Source organism: Schistocerca serialis, chromosome 9 (genome assembly GCF_023864345.2).
Source record: "Schistocerca serialis cubense isolate TAMUIC-IGC-003099 chromosome 9, iqSchSeri2.2, whole genome shotgun sequence".
NCBI lineage: Eukaryota > Metazoa > Arthropoda > Insecta > Orthoptera > Acrididae > Schistocerca > Schistocerca serialis.
In genome coordinates, this window is record NC_064646.1 from 54,464,438 (window position 1) to 54,490,709 (window position 26,272).

General features: G+C 43.7%; 1 protein-coding gene across 1 annotated transcript in view; it reads left to right on the forward strand.

Annotated features, from left to right (window-relative positions):
• The window catches only part of LOC126419895 (flotillin-2), a 418,685-nt gene that overhangs the window by 375,588 nt on the left and 16,825 nt on the right, over window positions 1-26,272 (forward strand). The window contains exon 5 of the mRNA XM_050087158.1: window positions 23,888-24,007. Within this exon, the coding sequence (XP_049943115.1) occupies window positions 23,888-24,007 (120 nt within the window). The remainder of the gene's footprint in view (window positions 1-23,887; window positions 24,008-26,272) is intronic.

Below are 26,272 nucleotides of genomic sequence, written 5' to 3' on the forward strand. Positions count from 1 at the left end.
CGCCTGTCGCGACACCACTGGAGGCGGGCTGCACGATGTTGGGGCGTGAGCGGAAGACGGCCTAACGGTGTGCGGGACCGTAGCCCAGCTTCATGGAGACGGTTGCGAATGGTCCTCGCCGATACCCCAGGAGCAACAGTGTCCCTAATTTGCTGGGAAGTGGCGGTGCGGTCCCCTACGGCACTGCGTAGGATCCTACGGTCTTGGCGTGCATCCGTGCGTCGCAGCGGTCCGGTCCCAGGTCGACGGGCACGTGCACCTTCCGCCGACCACTGGCGACAACATCGATGTACTGTGGAGACCTCACGCCCCACGTGTTGAGCAATTCAGCGGTACGTCCACCCGGCCTCCCGCATGCCCACTATACGCCCTCGCTCAAAGTCCGTCAACTGCACATACGGTTCACGTCCACGCTGTCGCGGCATGCTACCAGTGTTAAAGACTGCGATGGAGCTCAGTATGCCACGGCAAACTGGCTGACACTGACGGCGGCGGTGCACAAATGCTGCGCAGCTAGCGCCATTCGACGGCCAACACCGCGGTTCCTGATGTGTCCGCTGTGCCGTGCGTGTGATCATTGCTTGTACAGCCCTCTCGCAGTGTCCAGAGCAAGTATGGTGGGTCTGACACACCGGTGTCAATGTGTTCTTTTTTCCATTTCCAGGAGTGTAGGTTGCAGTGCAGCCTATGCCCCCAACCACTGCACAAATATACAGCGAGGTTGTATTTAAACGAGGGGGTGGAAGAGCTCTTCTGAACAGCACGTTGCAAGGCATCCCATATATGCTCAATAATGTTCATGTCTTTGGTGGCCAGAGGAAATCTTTGAACTCAGAAGGATGTTCCTGGAGCCACCCTGTAGGAATTATGGAAGTGTGGGATGTCGCATTGTCGTGCTGGAACTGCCCAATTCCGTCGGAATGCACAATGGACATGAATGGATGCAGGTGATCAGACAGGATGCTTACGTACGTGTCACCTGTAAGAGTATTAGAGGCCCCATATCACTCCAGCTGCACACACCCCACGCCATCACAGAGCCTCCACCAGCTTGAACAGTTCCCTGCTGACATACAGGTTCCTTGGATTCGTAAGGTTGTCTCCATACCCTTACAAGTCCATCTGCTCGATGTAATTTTAACGAGACTCGTCCGAGCAGGTAACATGTTTGCATTCATTAACAGTCCAATGTCGGTTTTGACGGGCCCAGGCGAGGCGTAAAGCTTTCTGTCGTGCAGTCATCAAGGGTACACGAGTGGATCTTCGGCTCCGAAAGCCCATTTCGATTATGTTTCGTTGAATGGTTCGCAGGCTGACACTTGTTGATGGCCCGGCATTGAAATCTGCAGCAATTTGCGGAAGGGCTGCACTTCTGTCACGCTGAACGATTCTCTTCAGTCGTCGTTGGCCCCGTTCTTGCAGGATCTTTTTCCGGCTGCAGCGATGTCGGAGATTTGATGTTTTACCGGATTCCTGATATTCACAGTACACTCGGGAAATGGTCGTACGGGAAAATCCCCGCTTCATCGCTATCTCGGAACAAACTCTCTTAAATTTTGATAACCTGCCACTGTAGCAGCAGTAACCGCTCTTAACAACTGCGCCAGACACTTGTTGTCTTATACAGGCGTTGCCGACCGCAGCGCTGTATTCTGTATTTGAATACGCATGCCTGTACTAGTTTCTCTACCGCTTCAGGTTACATGTACTGTATACATGAACATCAAGTAGTTTGCACTTCACAGAAGATGCAAATTGTGTTGTAACAAATTACCACAATACTCTTAATAGAATTATTAAACAGAAAATATTCGAGAAGACGCTCAAAATATCAAAAATACACAATATAACCGGAGAATTCTGAAAACCTACCAGCAGCTATGACGTCACAGCAAAAATCAATTAAGTAGCATTACGAGTATTAATTTTTGTTTTAGGATTTAGGCTATTTATTGGTATCTTTCTTATTAAAGGAATATTAAATGTTGCGTGTTGATGCGACCGTCACTAGTTGCGATATTTCTGCAACTTTTCAACTGCACAAGTGGCCACCACTGTCAGGAATAGTTACGACAGCGAACTGGAATAGAGGCCGGGTAGGGGTGGGAAGGTTTGCGAATCTGTGGACTGGTGTATTATCCAAGAGGTCGATGACTGCCAGTGGTAAAACGACAGAAGTTCTGGTTATCCACATCAAACTGTGTACTCCACAAGCCACTTTACGGTGCGTTAATTTGTAAGAAGGAAACCAAAATCGGAAACTGGAATCACGTGATGACAACTTGTATAATATATATAAGTGAAATGATTTTTATAAAAGCGACAAGAAATTCCAAACTATTTTTTGGTCTAACTGAGACTGTATTTTATGTTGTCACAACCACCGGATAATATATTCAAATTTGTGTTAAAAAAAAAAACAAAGAGAGTTCGGACGACAGCAGTCTGTCGAGTGCCTGAAATCGATACCTGTACACTGAGAGTTGCAGAGCAATGGATTCAGGAGAAACACACCAGGGTTCGTTGCCCCCAGGCCGCAGTCGGTTGTCGTGTGGAGTCGAGAGAGGCGCGCGTGCGGTGCGCAGTCGTCTGGTGCACACGTGCGGACGTTTTGTTGCCGGTCGCATTAGCCAGAGAACACACGTGACGGTCGAGAGGACATGTGGCGTTAAGGTTTCCAGCCATTTGATCACCACACACGAATTCTCACGTCAAAGAACGGGGTCTAAACAGATGGTTTGCCTGGCATTGTACGAGCGAGGTGGCGCAGTGGTTGGCACACTGGACTAGCATTCGAGAGGCCATCCTGATTTAGGTTTTCCGTGAGTTCCCTAACTCGCTTCAGACAAATGCCGGGATGGTTCCTTTGAAAAGGGGCCCGGCTGACTTCCTTCCCCATCCTTCCCTAATGCGATGAGACCGATGACCTCGCTGTCTGGTCTCCTCTCCCAAAAGAACCCAACCCTGGCACTGTAACGTCGATGTAATCTCTCCACATTATTGTTTCCAATGATGTATCAATCTTGTGTGCACAGTCAACGACCGACTGCAGTCTCCTTGTGTAGCGGACGATGAACAACGTACACCGCACTTCTGTGGATTTTAGTCGTGGCTATTAAATGTACCTTTATTGCATGTGCCCATTGTAACAATGAGGTCAAATGGACGAAAAGACGTAAAATATTTGACGATTACGTCCATTTCCCAAACGTTAGACGTTGTCGAAGTAACACCTGCGCCCTGTGATTTGCTATCATTGTGATCTCCCCATTAACTTCTGCAGGTAGCGCCACAGCTGCTTCTTCATTTCCCAAGATGACACCTCTCTTTGTATTAACCCCAATCTAGAAGGCCACAGCTCACAAGACTTACCACTTATTGTCCCGATTTCTTCGCTCTTGCCTGACGTTTCAACAGGTTTTTGGATTTCATTAGCTTTCTTAAATACGCGAGTGCAGTTCTCTAGCACTGTCAGACCGGTAGCCTAGCGGTGATGCACTTGCTTGGAAAACGGAAGGTCGCGGGAATAATTCAGTCTGCCTTTAACCTAGCCTTCATCTCTCAGTGATGTGAAGATTCTCCAGAAACGACACGTGGTTCGCATTCCACGTTAAACTTTAATTGAGTTTCAGTGTTAGAGCAAATTTTTCAAAGAGATTGATAAAGACATTAAGAACTACCATAATCAGTAATACTACTCCAACTGCAGAAACTACAACTGCGTCCAAGCGTCGGTTCTGGCATAAAGTAAGTTAAGAGTGTCGGCGACCTGCACAATGCATTCACTCAGTCCGGGAGTACAGCCAGCAGACAAGCGCTGTACCAGTGCCGTAAGGGACAGCTTTATGCATTTTTATAGCTTCGACCAACACGTATAAAATTCTAACCAATTGCTTGAAAAAAGCAGAAACTGGTAACCCCATTCTCGTACCAAAAAAGATAAGCTGTTGGTTACGCTAATTGATGTTGCAAAAGACCTCATACGAGGGTATAAAGAAGTAAAGACGGTACTTTTTAAAATTTCAGAAGACAAAGAAGATTCCGTTAGTACTGTCGGGTGTTATGCCTCGTTGATTCTATTTGTCTTCTCCTTCTTCTTCTTCTTCTTCTTCTTCTTCTTCTTCTTCTTCTGTGACCCTACAGTTCATTGTGGACCTTGACGTCTTCAACAATTATTCACCAGTTACCGCGATCCAGTGCTCGAGCTTTCCATCCCATTCAGCCCATTTTCTGCTAGACCTCCATGACTCCTTCTACCCGTCTGGTTCTCGGTCGACCCGTGAATCTCCAAAAAATCACGGGACACCTCCGAACACCGTATCGGACCTCCTTTTGCCCGGCGTAGTGTACCAGCTCGGCGTGGCACGGACTCAAAAAGTCGTTCGAAAGTCCCCTGCAGAAACACTGGGCCACGCTGCCCCTGTAGCCGCCCATAATTGCGAAAGTGTTGCTGGTGCAGGATTTTGTACACGAAGTGACCTCTCGATATGTCCCATAAATGTTAGATGGGATTCATGTCGGACGATCTGAGTGACCAAATCATTCGCTTGAACTGTCCACAATGTTCTTCAAACCAATCGCCAACAGTTCTAGTCCAGTGACATGGGGTAGTGTCATCTATAAAAATTCCATCGTTGTTTCGAAACGTGAAGTCCACGAATGGCTGCAAGTGGTGTCCAAGTAGCCGAACATAACCATTTCCGTCAATGGTCGGTTCAGTTGGACCAGAGGATTCAGTCCATTCCGTATAAACACAGCCCACACCATTATGGAGCCACCAAGAGTTTGCACAGGGCCTTGCTTCGTGGCCTTGGACCACACTTGAACCCTACCACCAGCTCTTAACAACTGAAATCGGCACTCTTCTAAAGAGGAAACGGTCGGATATCGTCACGAGTTCAGGAGAGGCGCAGCAGGCGATGCCGTGCTGTTGGCAAATGCACTCGCTCAGTCGTCTGTTGCCACGGTACATTGACGCCAAATTTCGTTGTACGCCCCACATTGATTTCTACGATTATTTCTCGCACTGCTGCCTTCTGTTAGCACCGGCAACTCTATGCAAACACCGCTGGTCTCGCTCGTTAATTGAAGGCTATAGGCCACTGCACGGTGCGTGGTGAGTTCAAATGACTGAAATTTGGTATTCTCGGCGCACTCTTGACACTGTAGACCTCTAACGATTTCCGAAGTGGAGTTTCCCCTGGGTCTAGCTCCAACAAACAGTCCGCGTTCAAAGTCTGTTAATTCCCTTGGTACAGACCTAATTACGCCGGAAACCTTTTACGTGAACAACATGAGCACAAATGAGAGCTGCGCCAGCGCACTCCCATTTTACACGCTACCGCCATCTGTGTACGTGCATGTTGCTGTCCCATGACTTTTTGTCACCTCAGTGTATTACGCTGTTCCGTTAATCAGTCACGCCAAGGAAATCTGAGGGATCAGATCACGTGATATTGTTCTAATTTTACAAAAAACAATGGCAAACCTTGAAACACAGTATAATGTTATACCTTGCAAAACTTTTTAGAATCCCAAATTGGACGTGGAAAAAGGCATTGAAGAATGTGAGGTGAACCTGCTGAGTTAGTGGACTGCATTGAGTGAGAAATTGAAACACGGCGCAAATGCAAAATAAACGTACGTTTCTCCCCTCATGACTGAGCCGAATTACCATATACTGAAACTTCCTGGCAGATTAAAACTGTGTGCCCGACCGAGACTCGAACTCGGGACCTTTGCCTTTCGCGGGCAAGCCGAGTTCGAGTCTCGGTCGGGCACACAGTTTTAATCTGCCAGGAAGTTTCATATCAGCGCACACTCCGCTGCAGAGTGAAAATCTCATTCTGGTACCATATACTGAGCTGTCTCCGCCAGAAAAATTACCAACGAGTAGTTTCTTCCTTATTATGAATCAGTTTAAATCAAAATTGCCTCAGAGGTTTGAGGCACACGACCTAGTTGTTTCTCGTATTGGTTTCTCAACAGTTTGGGTGCAGTTACCAATAAAGAAATAATTGCAATAGCTCAAAATCAATTAAGGCCTATAACAATGTCTTAAACGACGGACTAGGAAATTAACTGATTCAATTCAAGACTTCCTTCCACGGATTCATGGAGATGGTGAGGAAAAATGAAAAAGTAATCAGTCTGGAGCGGCGGGGTGTATGAACTACTCTTTGAAAAAAACGAAAGAAGGAAAGAACGGAGTGAAGGATTGTTTTCTTAATATCCTGGTAGCTCTAAGAATCTACCTGTCACTTATTGTTACAAACAGCAGTGGGATAATGTTGTTTTCAGCATCGAAGTTAATTAAAATTAGGCTTCGAATCACCATCTTAGAAGACAAATTAAACTGTTTGGCTTCGCTCAGTACTGAACGCGACATTTTAAGACGACTAAGTAATGAAGATATTGTAAGCAGCTTTACTGGTATGAAGTGACGCGCAAATCAGTTAGGAAGCGTCTTTCTTTTAAAAGTCAAAAGTGGTGACAGCTTTGTCCCGTCAGCGCAGCAGGATTAAACGACAGTGTAGTGAGTCTTCCCGAAAGGTTAATGGAGTTTCGTCCATGTTAATTGCGAGAGTTCAAACTTTTCCCCTTTCCTTGCGTTAATGATGAATCGATGCAGTTCAACAATTTGTTCTTCGTACTCGGCTAGCATCTTCTGCGATATTTTTGTCTTGGTCCGCATACAAAGCTAAACACCATGATGTAGATCCGGTACGTTCGGCGATCCCTTTGTAATGGAATATAGCTTTGTTTGATAAATGATCACTTTCGTAGAAAGTGAAATTCCTGCTTGTTTGTTCTCCAAAATCCAAGTACTGAATTCTGCTTCAAATTTTTGCCATTTAACAGTTCCACTGCTCTGATTATGTTTACTGCGAGTTGCTTTCTATAAAACAACTTCTTGATTCCGCCAATGTCTTATTATTTTTTCAGGTGGAGGTGGCCCAAAATGCCTTTCTGAAGCCCTGTTTCCATGTTCTTTTCATATGTAATCACATGCAGCTTAAATGCTATAATAGTCCATAGCAATGACAGTTTTCAGCCATAGTTTGCAAGTAAAACCTCAATATAGATACGGCACAAGTGGAACTCCACAGTAAACACAACAATAACTGAAGTTTGAACCAACAATACTAAAACCGATAAGGACGCCGTTGCGCATGCACTGAACTCTATATAACTGGACTGCTAAAAATTCGCAAGGAAGCTAAAGGAAGCTAACGGTTCATGCCGAAACATAACAATCTTGAAAGAATGGTAGTTTCCTGCCTTAACTTGCTACCAGCGTATAAGACGCATCCAGTTTTGGGCCTATTTTCGAAGGAAACAAATGCTTCTTGTACGCCGGCAAACCTTAAATCCTATATTACAGACGTTCAGTCAGAAAATGGCTCCAAATTTCTTTCTTTGGCAGATAAGTTACGACAGGCCCATCGAAATGACGTAAGACAAACGAAAAATAGTGTGTAGGTGAACAAGCAGAAAACGCTGGAGACAATTTCAGCCGTTTCTTCAACGCGGGCGTAAGTTGCGAATATAACAGTTTCGAGTTGATGCGTCGGCGTTGGTGCATAGATCGACGTGGAAAGTTTTCGTTGTAAAGCTTAGTTCACACCTGTTGCACCAGCCAAAGAGGCCTCATTTCGTTCCGTTCACCGAACACGATGAGATTACAGTTTGTACTGCGGAAGACATTACGAGGTCGCCTGCATCTTGCGAGACTTTCACTTAAAGAATCAAGCGTGGCACAGCTGTGGCTTGCTTTCTGACCGACCTGGTTTGCATTTTCTGCGCTTGTCCTAAATAGCTTAAGGGAAGTCATTTTCTTGCGTAGGCTTTTGTTTTTATTTTGAAAGAACCAATTTACTTCATAATTTAGCGATTTAGCTAATTTCCTGCTACCTCCCCCTTGGCATAGTCAAGTTGCTATCTCAGACGTGAAATCCGTATGTAAAATGGAAAAAAAAACATGCCACCTTTAAGTGGGTTGTGTCACTGCACCAGCATACAACACATTAATATACGTAAGTGCAAGTATTTATAAAATGACCGCAGATGGCACGGTCGGCGAACGTGTGTACTGTCTATTACGATACACACTGAAGCACTAACAACTGGCTTGATAAACAATTCTGTTGGGCAAATTGATGTGTAACTCTGATGCGCTCGGTAGCACATTCATCCTTTGGCCAGCCTTCTTATTACTTTATAGATTTCAGACACCGTGGGTTTCAAAGGTGTGGCTGTAGCACAACGGTGGGAGGCGCTGTGACCAAGCATTGTGTTGTCTGTCAAACAGGAATGAGACATTTCCACGTGTAAAGCAAATGCATGTGTTCCACATTTCGTAGTGAAGCTTGAAATGTTCGTGATCTACATCTGTATTCTGCGAGTGACCTGACGGTGTCTGGCGGAGGGTACTCTGGGAACCACTACATATCCCTACTCCCTCCCTATCCCTATTATACAGGGTGAAGAAAAATTCGCGCACTCGGAATTCGCCAGTCTTGAACGGCCGTTTACTGCCCAAAATACGCGCAGGTGGAAATTCTGTGGCGGACATTTTTGTATTGCGCCGCAAAGTCCGCGAATTTTTCTTCATCCTATATAAGCGACTGGTGCGTGAGAAGAACTATTGACGGTAATCCTCCTTTTTATCCATCAGTCTACTGACTGGTTTGATGCGGCTCCTGTGTCAACCTCTTTATCTTATGTAGTTTTTACACTCCCTCACGTACCACAGAAGTTAATCCTTATTGCATTGACACACGTATTATGCGTTCTGCCCCTTGTTCTTGTCAGTGTTTTCCTCGTGTTCCTCACCCTGTTGGTTCTGCAGAGAGCCTGCTTATCTCTCATCTTGTCGGCCAACTTCGTTTTCTGCGCCCTTCTGTAGCGCCTCATCTCAAATGCTTCTTTTCCAGTTTTCCCACAATCCGTGACCCACTTGCGCGCAGTGAGGTGACAAGAGTCGAGGGCCGCCTCCTCCTCGTATCGTGACGCAGCTCCTTTTGCCCGGCGCAGCGCTGGAACTCGACGTGCCGTGGACTCGACAGGTCGCTGGAGAGTCCCCTGCAGAAATATTAATCCGCGCTGCCTCTACAGCCGTCTGTAATTGCACAAGTGCTGCCGGTGCAGGATGTTGTGCACGATCTGACGTGTCGATTATGTCCCATAAATGTTCTGCAGGATTCGTGTCGGGCGATCTCGGTGGCTAAATCATTCGCTCGAGTTGTCCGGAGTGTTCTTCAAACCACCTGCGAACAGTTGTGGCCCGGTGACACGGCACATTGTCATAGATAAAAATTCCATCGTTATTTGGGAAAATGAAGTCCACGAATGGCAGCAAACAGTTTGTCTCAGTCGACGATCGGTTCAGTTGGACAAGAGGACACTGTCCATTTCGTGTAAACACAGCCCGGAGCCACCACCGACTTTCGGGTCCATGGCTTCGTCAGGTCTGCGCGACACCCGAACCGTATCACCACCTGCCGCCGACGGAAACCGGGGCTCGTCTGACCGGGGAACGGCTTCCCAGTCGCCTAGGACCCAGCCGGTAAAGCCACCAGCCGAGGAGACGACGTGGGGCTGTCAGCAGAGGCAGTCGCGCTGCGCTGGCCGTGTGCTGCCGCGGCCCATCAACGACAGGTTACGGCGCTCTTTCTTAAGGGACACGTCCCGTATCCATTTCTGTGGTTGTTTCACGCAGTGTTGCATGTCTGCTAGCACTGACAACTCTACGCAAACGCCGCTCCTCTCGGTCGTGAAGTGGAGGCTGTCGCCCACTGCGTTGTCCGTGATTAGAGCTAGTGACTCAGATGTGGTGTTCCCACCACACTGCTGACACCAAGGATCTCGGAATATTGAATTCCATAGCGGTTGCCGAAATGAAATGCCCCAAGCGTCTAGTTCCAACTACCGTTCCGCGTTCAGAGCCTGGTAATTCGCGTCGTGCGGCCATAATCTCGATGCAAACCCTTCCACACGAATCACCCGAGTACAAACGAGAGCTCCGCCAATGCACTGCCCTTTCATACCTTGCGAACGTGATGCTTCCGCCATTTGTATATGCGCGAATTTTGTCACTTCAGTGTACAGTGCTATACTACGAACATACATTGCAAGAAATTTACTCCTCAAATTATGGCCAATATCTCATAGTATGAGTCTTGCCTGTGGATGCTCTCTTTACTTGGTTTTGTCTATTTGTTTCAGTCGTCGTGTGTTATCTTGCAGCCACGGTAGCAGAATTCTTTCATTTTATTGACTTCGTAGTTCCCAATTTTCATGTTAACTTTATAGCTTCTATAACAGCTCGAATTTATACGTTTCTCGCGTTGTTGTTATTTCCCGAGCTGTACACTATCTGGTCATAAGTATCTGGGCACTCGTATGTAATGCAGAAGCGACCACTAGATGTTACGAGAGGCTGATCCGCCAGTACAATTGGAGGCTGTGGGTACTGTGTCACCATCAAAGAAGCAGTATCACGAGAATGGATCTCTCAGAGGAGCTTAGTGACTTCCAACCTGTACTGGTCACTGGATGTCAGCTGGGCAACAAGTCTACCAGGACATCTCAATCCTTCCAGCGGGCCGAGACGACTGTCGGTGATGTGGTTTTCAAGTGGAATCGCGAAGGAACAATCGCGGCTAAACAGAGACCAGGCAGACCAGATAAACTGATGCTCAGGGACCATCGAGCATTGCAGAGGTTGGTTACAAAAAATCACATGAAATCCGTGGAAAGAAATATTCAACTGTTCCAAAGTGCTACCAATAGAAAAAGGAGAATTAGGGTTTGGTAAAAGATTGAGGTACAACGGTCCAAGTGCTCAGCACATTTGTGTAGTCAATGTTAAGCGACCTTTGAGGTGGAGTAAAGACTGACGCCACGCCACAGGACAGTGGATCACGGGACAGAGGACGTAACCAGCCATCTTGTGCAGTGCCAACAGTGAAGTACAGAGAAGGTGCTGTCGCGGTATGGGGGAGTTTTTCTTGATAAAGGCGTGGTCCCCTCATTCCCCTTAAGAAAACGATAAATGCGGAAGCATATGGACAGATTTTGCAGCCCTGTGTACTGCTAGAGTAAAGGAACAGTTCAGAGATGATGATTGTTTCAGTATGATAATGCACTCTGTCAGTAACCAGCAACTGTGAGGCAATAAATGGATTGGCCTTATGAGGGCCCTGACCTGAAACCAATGGAGCACCTCTAACATCACTCCGTTCTCTGGTTTCGGCTTTTGAGGGAGAATGGCCTTCCATTCCTCCAGAAATATTCGGACACTTTCTGAAAGTGTCCCCAGCAGAGTTCAATCCGCCATAAGGTGAAGTGTGGACGTGCCCCATATTAATAGCCACTGATAGGTGTCCAGATACCTTTGAGCATTCAGTGTTTTTGGGATTGAGTATGTTGCCTGACTTTTCGGAACGTGCGCTCTCGGAATTTTAAACACCTCTGTGATGCACAACAACTCTCTTATAGTGGATGCAACTGCAGTTTGATAAGTATCTCTGTGAAGCTCTCGTGCTTGCTATAAGAGCCTGTGACAAAACCCGCCGTTTTCCGTAGGAACTTCTCCATTTCCTCTATTAATCACACTGATAAATGTTCTTAGACTACAAGCAGTGCTCAGTACCGGTCCAGTAAAGTGATAACATCTCTTTTGGATTCTTCCATTTAATCTCCTGCTGTCATCTGCTTTCCTCACATCTAGCTCTATGTGGTCGTTCCAACTTAAGTCGCTTCGGATGGTTACTTCCAGACATTTTAGAGTGCCTGCACACTGGACGTGTAGTCGTATGGCTTTGAAAAGCAAGATGGCGTCTAGTGTGGTTGTGTGTAGTGATCAAGTGAACAAAAGTTACAGTTGTGCCTTGAAAACAGGTGTCTATGGGAATTGTAGTAGTGAAATCGTGAAGCTAAAAGAACGAATTTCAAGTTTACAAAAAACTGTGGACGTTTTAAGATATGACATTTCGCGTTTAAGAAACGAAAATGCTGAGCATCTGAAAGTCCCTCACAACATGGCGCCAATTGTAAATTATCAGTCGAATTACTCGACAAACAAGAGTAAAATCTACGAAAATACGTGTTGCGTGTGTAAAAAGTACAGCACTTTCAGTGATAGGATGTGCTTAGCTTGCACTAAAATATCAAAAGCTGCGGAAAGGAGACATGCAGAGTCGGAGAAATTCCAGTGTGTAGCAGCTACATCTAACGAACAAAACGCAACGTTGAGTCGAAAAGTTTCAGGACTCTGCTACTGTGGACATCGTGTCTGTAAAGGAATTATGTGCATAAAATGTAAAACTGTGTTTCATTTCTCTTGTGTAAATGTGAACTCTAAACAAAAGTTCTGGCTGTGTATGGAAGACGAGTTAGGACTAGACTTGAATAACAAAGACTGTATTTACGATATAATCAATGTGCTCATTGATGAGGTTAAAGGATTAAAAAGTAAATCTGACGAGCTCCCACGACAGAAGTTACAAAATGATGGTGAAATACTCAGAGACACAAAAAAAAGGTTCCAAATCATGCGAAAACAAAAACTCTATAAACGAAATCGCTGCAAAAACCAATCAGTATATTACGCCTAAAACAACATCTAAAGCTGTGAAAAAAATTGCGAATGATTCCTCGTTATACATTATGGCAAGGAACAGATATGATGTGCTACAAAAAAATGAAAATTGTGAACAACAAAGCACTGAATTAAATAAAAACTTCATAGTTCAAGAAAACAGCATAAGTAGCAAGAAACATTCGTACAACAGACACAGCAGTAACATAAAAAGCTCACCTAAACACAAAAAAGAATAACAGTGTTTGCAGACAGCCATGGGCGATCAGTTGCAGCTAACTTAATGCATCAAAGTCATAGTAATTTCGTAATCCAAGGAAATGTTATACCAGGTGCACCATTAACTTCAATACTTGAAAGCTGTAACAACTTACAGAATCTCACAATGAATGACACAGTTATAATCTGGGGTGGCACAAATGATGTAGCCAGAAACGAAGCAGACAAGGCATTAAATGCTATAACATCAGCATTAATTAAGCTTCAGCACACAAATGTAATCATAGTAGCGATACCCCATAGATATGATCTTGAAAACTGGTCTTGTGTGAACGATGAAACCAGGCGAACAAATAGGAAAATAGCCAAAATATTGAAATCTTTCCAAAACACTCAGTTTGTAACAGTCCCTGAGAACAGAGACTGGTACACTTCTCACGGACTACACCTAAATGCTAATGGCAAGGAAGAAATGGCCAGAACTCTACTTGCAGCCATCTCTCCAAAAAATCAACTAAAGCCTGCAATATCACTTGAGTGGAAGGATCCAGATGGAACTGAGCAAATAATACCACAGCAATAAAAAATTACAGTAGCAGAAATCAACCACAATGTTGTCAAGAGGACAGTAACGAACAATGGAGTAGGAAGGTCAGTTTGCAGCAACAGGATATTCAAAAGTCCAGAAACACATTGTGCTCCTAGAAGATCCTCAAGACCAATAAAACCCAGATTTCAAAGTGACATGTTTTTGTGGGAAAGTAAAGCAACCAACAAATTCCCAGGACTGGGTAAAAACAGCTTGCCAAGCCAGCTAGTCAAAACAACAGAGGCTGTGGCATCAACTGCAGACCCCTCAGCATCACTTACTCAGTCAGATGTGGTGGAGTACACAACTCCAGTCACTGCAACACCAGGCAGCTCGGCAACTCCTCTGACTGTACGGAGCGAGAAGGCACCTCGACAGCTACCTTGACAACTAGACAGACAGAAGCCAGGTTCGGTAGTAGATCGAGAAATGCAAGGTCGCCAAAGAACAGGAACATTTTTAATACCTGGATCCAGAACTTATGTAAGTGAACCAACTCAGTGCATTTTAAAGGAAGATAATCAGAGTGACCAGTTAAAAATACCACTAAGGCTCATGCACCTAAACATACAGTACCTTAGAAATAAGCTTAATATATTACAGGTTTTTGTAAATGAACAGTCACCTCATATAGTAGTGCTAACTGAGCATGGATTAAAATCTGATGAAATTATTTACTGTAAACTAGAGGGCTACTCCTTAGCAAATAGTTATTGTAGACAGCAACATAAGGGTGGTGGTGTGGCAGTTTACATTAGTGAGAATCTTGAGTACAAGAAATTAAACTATCTAGACCAGTACAATAAAGAAGGCTTGATTGAAGTGACAGGCATCAAAGTCCACACCAAAGAGTGTAGAGAGGTTATGAGAAAACATAAAGTTATTGGGATTTACCATCCACCAAAGGCTGATGTTGTTAGCTTCATAGACATATTTAGTAGAGTAGTGGGACGTTGTGGTCCCAGTGACCTAACTACACTTGGTGATCTGAATATTGAGGCAAAATCTTCCAGTTTGTGTAATATGAGGTTAATAGATACTCTTAACCCATATAATCTCGTAAATGTAGTAAATAGTGATACCAGGGTAACAAAGTCCACATCTAGCAGGATTGATTATGTTGTACTATGTAAACATATTAAAGACAGTGTTAGGTGCTGGAATATCGATTTTCACTACTCTGACCACAAATGCCAGCTTGTAGAGTATGTAAACACAAGCATCCCAAAAATGACAAAAGTTACCGAAAATGAAATAATCCTAAAAGAGGGTAACATCCTTGCCCTAAGAAATAAATTAGCTATAGAGGACTGGGATCTGGTTTACCAGACTGAAGGATCTAAAAACAAATGGGTCAAATTCTATGATACTATGCTAAGACACTTTGACAGATGCTGCCCTGTTAAAAAAATACAAAGAGTGTTCACCCATAACCAAAGTGCAAAAACCGACAGACTGATACTTCCAGCAAATATGATAAAACTCAGGCAAAACATCCAGGACCTGGATGTGTTACACAAGTCAACAAACCTGCAGGTTTTTAAGGCCAAGTACAACGAAGCCAAGACAATCTTTAAGAAAGAGCTTTCAATTCTAAGAAAACAGATATACATCACTGAAATAGCTCAATCAGACAATATAGCCAAGACCTCATGGAGAATTGTAAATCAATTTCGCAAAGCCACACCGAAGCCAGAAACTGAAATTGTAAATATAAGACATGAAGGAAACACAATTAAAGATCCTAATAAAGTCTGCAATGTTTTCAATAAATACTTTATATCTGCAGCTGTTAGTCCAGTTAATAACACAATTGTGAGTAGTGAGGTAAAGCTCTGCCCCATTGAAGAGCCACCTATTGAATTCAAACAAGTAAGTGAAGAAGAAATAGGCAGGATAACAAATAACTTAAAGAATAAGTACTCATCCGGATGGGATGGTTTGAGTAGTACCATGATTAAAAAATGTAATAAGGAATTAGTTAAAATAATCACCCACCTGGTAAACTGCAGTATTAGAGAACACACATTTCCAAATGTATTGAAATGGAGCACAGTTAAACCAGTGCATAAAAAAGGATCCAATGAAGAGGTTTCAAATTTCAGGACCATATCATTAATACCTGTCTTCAGCAAAGTATTTGAAGTTGTGCTGCTGACACAACTTAGTGACTATTACTTGAAAAATAAGTTCCTAACAGACACACAACATGGATTCCGGAAAGATCATAGTACTATCACAGCAATTACGGAATTTCTTCACAAAACGTATGGTGCCCTTGATCAAGGAATGCAAACAGCTGGCATATTTCTAGACCTCACTACAGCCTTTGACTCGGTAAACCATGAGTTACTTTTAAGTAAACTTGAGTCATACAATGTAAATGCTGCATCCATGCAATTGCTGACCACATATTTATTTAACCGCAAGCAGTGTACAACGCTGACTTACAAAATCAATAATCAGATCATTAATTTCCAGTCCAAATATGAGACAGTCACGCAAGGTGTACCCCAGGGCTCAATTTTGGGCCCTTTCCTTTTCCTAGTGTACATAAATGATATAGAGCAACCTTTCAACTCCCAATTGGTAACTTATGGAGACGATACCTCACTGTTATTTCTTGGTAAACAAAATGATGAGTTAACGTTGGTAGCAACTGAGGGCCTACGTCAAATAACTACTTATTTCCAAGATCAAGGTTTGAAAATTAATATCAGTAAATCTCAGTTATTGCCATTTAAACTTACAAACTCACACCAAACCTCTATCAGTAACATAGGTGGAATTGAAGTAGTGGATACAGAAGGCTGCAGATTTCTAGTTATTCACCTAGATGAAAATCTAAGATGGGTAAACCATATCAAATTTTTATGCAATAAAATCAACAGTTCATTACATCTAATCAACCAGTTATCAAAAGTAGTCCCACATCAGACATTAAAAACAATTTATTATGGAACCATTTTTGCACAGATTAATTACGGGATAGAGATATGGGGTTGTGCTGCCGACATACATATGAACAGAATATTAACCCTACAGAAATGAGCAATCAGAATTGTCCATGGATTAGGGTATAGAGATTCATGCAGGGAAATCTTTGTTCATCATAAATACCTCACAATCTACTCACTGTATCTTTACAAATTAATTATATTTTTTGTGACACATCAAAATAAAGCAACAAAGTGCTCTGATATGCATGCCTATAATACAAGAAATAAAGACTGCTACTACAGACAGAGAACAAAATTAAAAACAACAGACCATAGTCCATGCATTAGTGGTCAAATATGGTACAACAGATTACCGAGCTCTATAAGGTGCCACAAAGGGAACTTATTCAAAGTGAAACTGAAATATTTCTTGATTGACAAGTGTTTATATTCTTTAAGTGAATATTAATATTAAACTAAAATAAATTTTATATATATATATATACATATATATATATACACACACACACACACACACACACACACACTCCTGGAAATTGAAATAAGAACACCGTGAATTCATTGTCCCAGGAAGGGGAAACTTTATTGACACATTCCTGGGGTCAGATACATCACATGATCACACTGACAGACCCACAGGCACATAGACACAGGCAACAGAGCATGCACAATGTCGGCACTAGTACAGTGTATATCCACCTTTCGCAGCAATGCAGGCTGCTATTCTCCCATGGAGACGATCGTAGAGATGCTGGATGTAGTCCTGTGGAACGGCTTGCCATGCCATTTCCACCTGGCGCCTCAGTTGGACCAGCGTTCGTGCTGGACGTGCAGACCGCGTGAGACGACACTTCATCCAGTCCCAAACATGCTCAATGGGGGTCAGATCCGGAGATCTTGCTGGCCAGGGTAGTTGACTTACACCTTCTAGAGCACGTTGGGTGGCACGGGATACATGCGGACGTGCATTGTCCTGTTGGAACAGCAAGTTCCCTTGCCGGTCTAGGAATGGTAGAACGATGGGTTCGATGACGGTTTGGATGTACCGTGCACTATTCAGTGTCCCCTCGACGATCACCAGTGGTGTACGGCCAGTGTAGGAGATCGCTCCCCACACCATGATGCCGGGTGTTGGCCCTGTGTGCCTCGGTAGTATGCAGTCCTGATTGTGGCGCTCACATGCATGGCGCCAAACACGCATACGACCATCATTGGCATCAAGGCAGAAGCGACTCTCATCGCTGAAGACGACACGTCTCCATTCGTCCCTCCATTCACGCCTGTCGCGACACCACTGGAGGCGGGCTGCACGATGTTGGGGCGTGAGCGGAAGACGGCCTAACGGTGTGCGGGACCGTAGCCCAGCTTCATGGAGACGGTTGCGAATGGTCCTCGCCGATACCCCAGGAGCAACAGTGTCCCTAATTTGCTGGGAAGTGGCGGTGCGGTCCCCTACGACACTGCGTAGGATCCTACGGTCTTGACGTGCATCCGTGCGTCACTGCGGTCCGGTCCCAGGTCGACGGGCACGTGCACTTTCCGCCGACCACTGGCGACAACATCGATGTACTGTGGAGACCTCACGCCCCACGTGTTGAGCAATTCGGCGGTACGTCCACCCGGCCTCCCGCATGCCCACTATACGCCCTCACTCAAAGTCCGTCAACTGCACATACGGTTCACGTCCACGCTGTCGCGGCATGCTACCAGTGTTAAAGACTGCGATGGAGCTCCGTATGCCACGGCAAACTGGCTGACACCGACGGCGACGGTGCACAAATGCTGCGCAGCTGGCGCCATTCGACGGCCAACACCGCGGTTCCTGGTGTGTCCGCTGTGCCGTGCGTGTGATCATTGCTTGTACAGCCCTCTCGCAGTGTCCGGAGCAAGTATGGTGGGTCTGACACACCGGTGTCAATGTGTTCTTTTTCCATTTCCAGGAGAGTATATATATATATATATATATATATATATATATATATATATATATAACATAGAGGGAAACATTCCACGTGGGAAAAACATATCTAAAAACACAGATGATGTGACTTACCGAACGAAAGTGCTGGCAGGTCGATAGACACACAAACATACACACAAAATTCAAGCTTAAGCAACAAACTGTTGCCTCCAGAATGAGATTTTTCACTCTGCAGTGGAGTGTGCGCTGATATGAAACTTCCTGGCAGATTAAAACTGTGTGCCCAACCGAGACTCGAAATCGGGACCTTTGCCTTTCGCGGGCAAGTGCTCTACCGTCTGAGCTACCGAAGCACGACTCACGCCCGATACTCACAGCTTTACTTCTGCCAGTACCTCGTCTCCTACCTTCCAAACTTTACTGGCAGAAGTAAAGGTGTGAGTACCGGGCGTGAGTCGTGCTTCGGTAGCTCAGATGGTAGAGCACTTGCCCGCGAAAGGCAAAGGTCCCGAGTTCGAGTCTCGGTCGGGCACACAGTTTTAATCTGCCAGGAAGTTTCATATCAGCGCACACTCCGCTGCAGAGTGAAAATCTCATTCTGGAAACATCCCCCAGACTGTGGCTAAGCCAATTCTCCGCAATATCCTTTCTTTCAGGAGTGCTAGTTCTGCAAGGTTCGCAGGAGAGCTTCTGTAAAGTTTGGTAGGTAGGAGACGAGGTACTGGCAGAAGTAAAGCTGTGAGTACTGGGTGTGAGTCGTGCTTCAGTAGCTCAGATGGTAGAGCACTTGCCTGCAAAAGGCAAAGCTCCCGAGTTCGAGTCTCGGTCGGGCACACAGTTTTAATCTGCCAGGAAGTTTCAAACTGTTGCCTCATCAGGAAAGAGGGAAGGAGAGGGAAAGACGAAAGGATGTGGGTTTTAAGGGAGAGGGTAAGGAGTCTTTCCAATCCCAGGAGGGGAAAGACTTACCTTAAGGGGAAAAAAGGACAGGTATACACTCGCGCACACACACACATATCCATCCGCACAGACACAAGCAGACATTTGTAAAGGCAAATTAAAGGGAACAGCCATGGGTACCAGGATGGCCCCCTCGTACGCCAACCTATTCATGGGTCGCCTAGAGGTAGCCTTCTTGGTTACCCAGGCCTGCCAACCCAAAGTTTGGTACAGATTTATTGATGACATCTTCATGATCTGGACTCACAGTGAAGAAGAACTCCAGAATTTCCTCTCCAACCTCAACTCCTTTGGTTCCATCAGATTCACGTGGTCCTACTCCAAATCCCACGCCACTTTCCTTGACGTTGACCTCCATCTGTCCAATGGCCAGCTTCACACGTCCGTCCACATCAAACCCACCAACAAGCAACAGTACCTGCATTATGACAGCTGCCACCCATTCCACATCAAACGGTCCCTTCCCTACAGCCTAGGTCTTTGTGGCAAACGAATCTGCTCCAGTCCGGAATCCCTGAACCATTACACCAACAACCTGACAACAGCTTTCGCATCCCGTAACTACCCTCCCGACCTGGTACAGAAGCAAATAACCAGAGCCACTTCCTCATCCCCTCAAACCCAGAACCTCCCACAGAAGAACTACAAAAGTGCCCCACTGGTGACAGGATACTTTCTGGGACTGGACCAGACTCTGAATGTGGCTCTCCAGCAGGGATACGACTTCCTCAAATCCTGCCCTGAAATGAGATCCATCCTTCATGAAATCCTCCCCACTCCACCAAGAGTGTCTTTCCGCCGTCCACCTAACCTTCGTAACCTGTTAGTTCATCCCTATGAAATCCCCAAACCACCTTCCCTACCCTGTGGCTCCTATCCTTGTAACCGCCCCCGGTGTAAAACCTGTCCCATGCACCCTCCCACCACCACCTACTCCAGTCCTGTAACCCGGAAGGTGTACACGATCAAAGGCAGAGCCACGTGTGAAAGCACCCACGTGATTTACCAACTGATCTGCCTACACTGTGATGCATTCTAAGTGGGAATGACCAGCAGCAAACTGTTCATTCGCATGAATGGACACAGGCAGACAGTGTTTGTTGGTAATGAGGATCACCCTGTGGCTTAACATGCCTTGGTGCACGGCCAGCACATCTTGGCACAGTGTTACACCGTCCGGGTTATCTGGATACTTCCCACCAACACCAACCTATCCGAACTGCGGGGATGGGAACTTGCTCTTCAATATATCCTCTCTTCCCGTTACCCACCAGGCCTCAATCTCCGCTAATTTCAAGTTGCCGCCACTTATACCTCACCTGTCATTCAACAACATCTTTGCCTCTGCACTTCCGCCTTGACTGACATCTCTGCCCAAACTCTTTGCCTTTTAATATGTCTGCTTGTGTCTGTATATGTGTGGATGGATATGTGTGTGTGTGTGCGAGTGTATACCCGTCCTTTTTTCCCCCTAAGGTAAGTCTTTCCGCTCCCGAGATTGGAATGACTCCTTACCCTCTCCCTTAAAACCCACATCCTTTCGTCTTTCCCTCTCCTTCCCTCTTTCCTGATGAGGCAACAGTTTGTTGCGAAAGCTTGAATTTTGTGTGTGTTATTGTGTTTGTTTGTGTGTCTGTCGACCTGCCAGCACTTTCATTTGGTAAGTCACATCATCTTTGTTTTTAGATATATTTTTCCTACGTGGAATGTTTCCTTCTATTTTATATATATATAGTTGTGTAAAATCTGAATATTTGTAATAGGTACGATGTAACACCCAATATTGTGCCTCATTAGCTACAATGGTACATTTGTGTCATGTATATGTAACCACATATGTATATATGACTGTACTAAACTTGTAAAAAAATGCTATGACGTTTGCAAAAGACACCAGTTGGTATCTCCATGCAAAAAAAATACAATAAATAAAGAAAAAAAATAAATAAAATCACGGTCATCCATTATCGCACGGCATCTCACCAGCAATCCTGACATGAGGTCACCAATGGGAGCACTCACACTGTAATAAATGAGTCACAGACTATATGTGTACCCACATACGATTGGCGAACGGATCCCCTCCTGTTGTGATTTTAGAATCAGTGCCCATATGGCCATCTAAACTGTGGAATGTCAATTATGATGATGTGAACATAAGGGCAACACTATACTCAGACCCTGAGCGGAGAAAATCTCCGACCCGGTCGGGAATTGAACCTGAGCTCCTTCGGTTAGCAATCTGTCGCGCTGACTGTGCAGCTACCGAGGTGGACTTCTGAAAGTTCGCTCATTTAGTGTACGAGTGCAGGTCGTTACACGACCAAAGTGAACCATCAGAGAGCTGCACAGTTTGAGGTTACCTCAGAAATGAACCTACCAGTAAGTGTAGTTAATTACTGTATCTTCTACAAGATAAATCATTAAGAGGACCATTTCAAAAGTGATCTTTACTACACAGCATCAAACTGCAAAGTCCGTATATGACGTAGTGCTATTGTAAATTATTTGCGGCGTCTGGAAAATGCCAACAACACAAAGCATGTATCATAGAACTTAAAGCTGTATCCATATTTTACATAGTGTAACATCCCCAAGATTTCCAAATTTTCGTTGTCAAAAGTGCGTCACTGCTGGTAACAACCAAGTAGATACTGAATTCACCACGTCCCCCACATTTCAGCACTGCTGTTAACCCGTATCAATTATTCTGAAAAACACAATTTCTGAAAACATCTCTTATATTAACAGTATTTATTAGTATTATTTGTTTGTTTGTGGATGACTAGATGTTCACTTGGAGATATGGTTTCTGAAAGTTTCTCAACTTACCAAGCTGATGCTCCACACTTTTCAGAATGTACTAGAATTTTTACAGAATCATTCTAAAATAACTGTGGAAACCATCTGGATTATTACATACGTATTTTTCCTCTTCTTTTATAAATTTCATTTACCCATTCCTTCCTCCTTCTCCACTGTCTTGGCCTTCGCCATTATTATACTTGTGGAGAAAAGACCTTACTCGGTGGCCAAGTGGTCTCTCTCTCTCTCTCTCTCTCTCTCTCTCTCTCTCTCTCTCTCTCTCTCTCTCTCACACACACACACACACACACACACACACACACACACACACACACACACACACACACATTTCTCAAGTCACTGTTTTCTTTCTGTTGTGGTAAGACCCACAGTGTATTAGAAGGTACTCATCATCATAGAACCAGCAAAAGTAGAGAAATACTCTGTGACAAGCACCTCAGATGAAAGCCATTTTCCTACACATATGTGTTTCCAGATTTTTTCCCCACCCTCATACGCGTGTGCCCACACACACACACACACACACACACACACACACACACACATATGCACACGCTCTTTGTAGTAACAATGAATTATGTTTGAACTTGGCACCTACAACACAGTTCAATCATTCTTACCAAGACAAAATTAATTATAAGGTTTCATTCTGTTGAAATTTGCACTCTGCAGCAGAGTGTGCAGTGATATAAAATTTTCTAGCAGATTAAAACTGTGTGCCTGACCGAGACTCAAACTTAGAAGCTTTGCCTTTCATCATAAAGTGCCCTGCCAGCTGAGCTCCGCAAGCACAGCTCACAACCTGTCCTCACAGCTTTACTTCTGGAAGTACGTCATCTACTACCTTCCAAACTCCACAGCAGTTCTCCTATAAAACTTGCAGAACTACCACTCATATAAGAAAAGATATTAAAGAGATCTTAGCCACAGCCAGGGAGGTGTTTCCAGAAAGAAATTTTCACTCTGCAGCAGAGTGTGCACTGATATGAAGCTTTCTGCCAGATTAAAATCTGTGTGGACAGCTGGTGAGTCTTGCTTGAGTAGCTCATTTGATAGACCACTTGCCCACAAAAGGCAAAGAGCCTGAGTTTGAGTCTTGGTGTGGCCACACAGTTTTAATCTGCCAGGAAGTTTCATATCTGCACACGTGCTGCTGCAGAGTGAAAATTTCATTCTAGAAATATTCCTCAGGCTGTGGCTAAGCCATGTCTCTGCAATATTCTTTCTACGAGAAGTCCTAGTCTTGTGAGTTTCACAGGAGAGCACCTGTGAAGTTTGTAATGTATGAGATAAGGTACTGACAAAAGTGAAGCTGTGGGGATGGGATGGAAGTCATGCTTGAGGAGCTCGCTCAGTAGACCACTTGCCTGCAGAGGGTAATGTTCCCGAGTCTGAGTCTCCGTCTGGCCCACAGTTTGAATCTGCCAGAAAGCTTAATATCTACACCTTTCCACTAAAATAATTTCTGGGCTGTAAAACACTCTTCCAAAATACCAGCCCGTTTCCAAAATCATTTCAGGGATATACTTCCATTTAGAGGCACTGTGGTATCTTCTGCATCTGTATATGACTCAAATCTTGGAAGACATTCTTTAGCACACATTACAACTGGTACTTAATTATTCCACAGTGTTTCATGACGTAGGCACTTCATAATAAATTGTTTGTTTATTGGTTGTGATAGTGTGGTTGTTCCATGCCTTTACAATATATCTAGTGATAGATAACACTTACAAGTCATTAACAACCTAACTTTTAACCAGTAATGTATATTTTATGATGTTAAAAAGAATGTATTTTATTTTCAGGAAGCAGAATGTGAAAAGTCAGCCATGGACATAAAGTATACGACCGACACGAAAATTGAGGACAACTCTCGAATGTTCAAGCTGCAAAAGGCCAACTTTGACAAAGAAGTCAACACTGCTGTAAGTACATTAGCATCTGCAATATTCTGTAGGTCTAAGTTTCTCACAAATCAGAACAACTTGTAAATTTTGTACTGTTTAGAGGCAACAATATGACAATATTGATAGTCAGTCAGTGCATTTTTCTAGACAAGTTGGAATGTTTTGTTATAGGCATCAAGAAAATACATCACACTGTCTAGGTAGGTGTAGATGGATGTTTGTTTCGCATGATTCATGGAATTCACATGCTTTTTTTCCCATGTAAGTTCAATATGAAATTCACAGTGATATTTAGTTCTTCATTGATCACTAACAGGTTACCTAGTGTTGCCCCACTTTATATTTATCCCCGTCCTATAGAAGAAAATAATAAAATTTATTACAGTATAAAAACATAGTTTCCTTATAAGTTTTTAAAGGTATGAATGAAATATACAAATTATAAAATATTTTACAAATACTTTGTAATATTAATTTATTGCATAACTTGGTTATACATAATATTTTTGATTTCTACCCCATGTGCAAGAATAAATAAATTCTTGAGTGAATTCACCATTAAGCAAGCAACATTAATCTGTCCTCAAGAGAAACATGGTGAACTCAAATCCTCGGTACTTAAGACTGCTCCTGTAATTTATTAATTGTGATTGAGAATAAAAGTTTTTGATTATTTTTATGTAGCAGATTCTTCCCATTCCCATATACTTTTTTAATGCTTTTGAATGCTGCTATGTGTGTCGTAACCATACTATATTTTTTCCTTGATAGTAAGCTTCATCTGCATTAAGTTCAGCTGAAATTTATTAATGTTTATACCAGCCATCCAACTCTGTTGAGACATTGTGACATTTCTAGAGACATTCAAAGAAGGACTATGGTCCGTAGCATGGAAATCATGCAGTACTAGTTGGAGGTGACTTTAACCTGCCGAGTATAGACAGGGATTTCTATGAATTCATTGTGAGGGCAGATGTTACAGATAGACACTCAGACAAAATACCTTCGAACACATTTTCTGAAAATTATCTTGAACAGGTAGCTCACCAACCCACACACAATAGAAATATCTTAGATCTTGTAACTACAAATAGGCTGGACCTTAGTGACAGTGTCAGTATAGAAAAGGGGATTAGCGATCATGATGTCATTATAGCAGCTATGATTATGAAAGTCACTAAATCAGCAAGAAGGCTAGGAGAGTGTTTCTACTAGATGGGGCAGATAAGCAGTCATTAGCATATCACAGAGACAATGAATTTACATCTCTTAGTACCAGTAAGATAGATGTAGAGGAATTATGGCCAAAGTTTAAGCACACTGTAAATTGTGATCTGGAGAGTTATGTTCCTAGTAAGTGGATGAAGGATTGAAAAGACCCACCATGGTTTCATGGTGGATGCTAAGGAAGCAGAGGCTGTTGCACCATCAGTTCAAAAGGGAACACACAAATAATGACAAGCAAAGGTTAGTAGAAATGCATGCATCTGTGGAAAGATCTATGCATGAAGCATACAACTATCACCATCACACCTTAGTAAACGGTGTGGCAGAGAACCCAAGAAAATTATGGTCATATGTAAAGTCACTAAGTGATTCTAAGGCTTCCATTCAGTCTCTTGTTGACCAGTCTGGTGTGGAAGTTGAAGATAACAAAATGAAAGCCGAAGTTTTAAATTTCACATTCAATAAATCATTCATACAGGAGAATCATACAAATATGCCATCATTTGACCATTGAACAGAGTCCCATATGGATGACATAATAATAAGCATCCATGGTGTAGAGAAACAACCGATAAATTTGAAGCAAATAAATCAACAGGTCCATATGGAATCCCAATTTGATTTTACAAATAGTACTCGATGACATTGTTCCCTTACCTAACTCATATTTATCCTGAGTTTCTAGCCTAGAACAAAGTACCAAGTGACTGGAAAAAGGGGAGGTGACTCCAGTATATAAGAAAGGTAAAAGAACGGACCTGCAAAATTATGGATCAATATCCCTAACTTAGTTTTGGTGCAGAATCCATAAACATATTCTCAGTTTTGATAATAAACTTTCTTGAGATTGAGAAGCTTGTGTTCACAAATCAGCATGATTTTAGAAAGAATCACTCACGTGAAATTCAGCTACCCTTTTCTTAGATGATATATTGCAAACTGTGGATGAAGGGCAACAGGCAGATTCCATATTTCTATATTTCTGGAAAGTATTTGACATGGCACCCCACGGCAGGCTGTAAATGGAGGTACCAGAATACGGAGTAGGTTTACGGA